Source organism: Mus caroli, chromosome 8 (genome assembly GCF_900094665.2).
Source record: "Mus caroli chromosome 8, CAROLI_EIJ_v1.1, whole genome shotgun sequence".
NCBI classification, from domain to species: domain Eukaryota; kingdom Metazoa; phylum Chordata; class Mammalia; order Rodentia; family Muridae; genus Mus; species Mus caroli.
Genome location: NC_034577.1, coordinates 17,765,492 through 17,768,781, shown reverse-complemented (window position 1 = coordinate 17,768,781; position 3,290 = coordinate 17,765,492). Strand labels below are relative to the sequence as shown.

At 46.2% G+C, this 3,290-nt stretch overlaps 1 protein-coding gene across 1 annotated transcript in view; it reads left to right on the top strand.

Moving 5' to 3' along the window:
• Gins4 (GINS complex subunit 4) overlaps window positions 1-3,035 on the top strand; it is a 10,057-nt gene extending 7,022 nt beyond the window's left edge. The window contains exons 5-7 of the mRNA XM_021170234.2: window positions 1,033-1,130; window positions 1,232-1,320; window positions 2,959-3,035. Of these exons, the coding sequence (XP_021025893.1) occupies window positions 1,033-1,130; window positions 1,232-1,320; window positions 2,959-3,035 (264 nt within the window). The remainder of the gene's footprint in view (window positions 1-1,032; window positions 1,131-1,231; window positions 1,321-2,958) is intronic.
• The last annotated feature ends 255 nt before the right edge of the window (window positions 3,036-3,290 follow it).

The window sequence follows — 3,290 nt, the reverse complement described above, 5'->3', positions numbered from 1 at the left end:
CTTTTTGTGCGGGAGGCATTTGTCATTTTGTTTTATTTTTGAGTTTGCTCTGGTCTTGTTGATGTTGACCTTTTTTAAGTCTCGCTACTGTTTCAAGCTGTATATTTCATTTCTGGAGATACTCCAACAATTAAATGTCATTTTTGTATCTGTGTATTCTGTATACATATTTTCAGCTTTTTGTAGGTTTCAGCTCCTGAGAAGATACCTCTACATTAAATATTAAATAATAGCTTCTCTCTTCCTTGGCATCAGATATATTTATGTTTTCTGAATTTCTTTACCAAAGCTTTCCTCTTTGAATTGCCTTTCTTTTGGGGAGTCTTAGAATGTCTCTTTCTTTGAATTCTTAGAGTCTTGCTGTTAGTGGGATTTATTTTTTAACCCCCTAGTACCTGGGGATCTGGACCTTGCACATGCTAGACAGGTGCTGTACCACCACAAAGCCGTTCTCCTGGCTTCTTGTCCATTTCGCTGCTGCTGCTGCTGCGTTGAGTGTTTCCCTGGCGTGTAGGTCTAGTCACGGTGTCTGTGTCTGGTGTCCNTGGAGGTCGGAGNGTCACGCTGGGCTCCATGGAACTGAAGTTACAGATGCTCTGAGCTATCGTGTGGGTACTGGAAATTGAACCCAGTTCCTTTGCGAGAGCAATAAATGCTCTTAACCACTGAGCCATTTCTGTAGCCCTTTGATGTCAGCCTTCAAGTTAGCAACAACTTCATTCAGCTTGTTCCAGGCCAGGCAGAGACAATGTCTCAAAAATCAGGGTCAGCGATAGCTGAGGAAGCGCAAGGCTCATGTCTTCTGGCTCGTTCACGTGTGCACATACATAGCTGCACTCGCACGAATGCACGCACACACGCACACACGCAGGCAAATACACAAAATAAAACTGGGTCTAGGCTAGCTCAGTGACAGGGAGCTAGCATGCGCACGACACTGAGCTCAGTCCTCAGCATTGCCATAAGGAAAGCGGAACACAGGCATATGACTCCTGAGTGATAGATCTTCGTGATTTTTATTTCTCTTCACAGATAGAGAAGTTTTTCCCTCACATCCTAGAGAAGGAGAAAGTGCGCGCTGAGGGGGAGCCTTCCAGCCTGTCTCCGGAGGAGTTTGCCTTTGCCAAAGAGTAAGTGATCAGGAAACGTAGAGCCCCGTCTCCAGTTGTCAGCCAGTACCTTGCTCACTCCTGTTTGTGCACACCACAGCCATTGGAATTCTTTGTTCCAGGTATATGGACCACACGGAGACCCACTTTAAAAACGTTGCCTTAAAGCACATGCCTCCCAACCTGCAGAAGGTGGACCTCTTGAGGGCAGGTAAGAGATCAGGATCATAGTGTGTACCCCAGACACTTTCAGAGACTTAGAATCCTCTCCCTCTCAGTGTGCAGAGAAGCAACAGAGCGAATAGAAGTAGGGAGGGTTCTGGTTAAAAACAAAAGTAACCAGAGATGTCAGGATTACTGTTTCAGCAGTGTTCTGTGTCCTGAGAGTTGGAGTGGACTCAGGGCTCTTACACAGATTCAGACTCCTCCCTTTATTCAGCCACACACTGTCTGAGCCGCTGCCGGGGTGTGAGGGTGGGGGTCCTGGGCCTTTCTGAGCTCTAGGGAAGCAGGCCTCCCAGAGCTCATAGGTTTCAGAATTCATGGCTAAGACGGAAGCTAGGAAACAGTCTCCTGCCTCAGGAAAGGGCTTATCAGTTCTATTGTGACGGTCAGCCAGTTGAGTGTGTNTGAGTTGTCCGTCNGTGAATGCATATCCCTCTACCACAGCCTGATATGATACAGTTAAGTCTAAGGAGACCAAATTGCCAAGCCAAAGCAAACCTTTCTCTAACCCAGCTCCCACCTTGTTTACTGAGTTCAGTGTTCCTAGGCCACACACAGAGCAGTGCCCCGAGAACTTATCCCTTGCCCTAACATGGGTGCTACACCAGGAGTCCTGTAGTATGGAACGCTGTCCTGTGTTTGAATAGCTCACATTTTGGGCAGCTGGAAGGCCAAGACCAAGGCACCAGAAGATTTGGTGTCGAGAAAGAACTTGTCCCCTTTCGTGTTTCCTTCTTTGTGTCCTGCATGGCCAAAGGCAAGAAGTAACCTCTTTGTAAGGTCACTCAAACCCACCTGTGTTTTGGTATCCTCTTATCAGAACACTGGTCAGATTAACTGAGGGCTTACCCCTTAATGGCCTCACTTATCCTTACGTACCTTCTTAAAAGCCTTCCTCCACAGTCTCATCCCAGATACCAGAAGTTATAGCTTACATGTATGAATTTCAAAGGAATACACTTTAGCCTATGACGTTTGAAATAAACCAGACCCATACCACTGTGTAGTATTTTTAAATCAACAATNTCACTGTATCTGCCTCGAGAACTCCAGAGGTAGAGGAGCCATTGAAGCCCAGCCCAGCTTGTGACACATCCTGACATNCTGACCAGTGGTGTAGAAGGGCGGCAGCATTCCTTAGCCTTAGTCATCGAGNGACTACATAAGGTTGAGACCATATTCCTCTCTGGTATTGGGTACTGTCCTCATGCAACCCAAGCTTTCCTTTACACAAGGCTCTGCTCATGCAGATTCTGCCTCAGCCTTCTCGTGGCACCCCAACCTCATTCGCCCTCTTTAAAGCCTGGGCTTTTCTGTAAAGCTCATATCTGTTGCTTTCTTCCACATCACTGAATGTATTTGCCACAAATGTGAGGCTTCACCAACCGCTCAGCACCTCGTTTGGAAAGACACGTCAGACTAATTCGTATCTCCCTTAATGTGCAGTGGCTCCCACTCATCTGCCTTCACTTTTCAGTGTGTGACCTGCAGTCATCCATGGCCTAAGATACAAAATCTAGAAATAACTTGCAAGTTATTCATAATAACATGCATACATACACTCATACACATAAAATAAATACCTCAAGAGTACTTNTTAATCCTGCACTGTTGTGACCAACAGTGTACAATCTCACTTATCAGATAACCAACACTATACCTCAGACTTACGTGAAAGCGGTGGCCAAAGCTTTTGAGTAATTTACCCCCTTCCTCATGTAGGCATTCTATCCTCTCACCAAAAGCAGGAGGGTGGGTCGAGGACAGTAACAGAAACCATCGACTTTATTACAACATAATTGCTCCTCAGTGCTACTAAACTCTGTGTGTGTGTGTGTGTGTGTGTGTGTGTGTAAATGATACAGTACTATTCACTGGGGTTCTTGAAATGGATCCCTTTCAAAATCGGAAGCTGCTGCCCAGGCGCATCCCCTAGGCATGGTAAGGCTGTGGCAT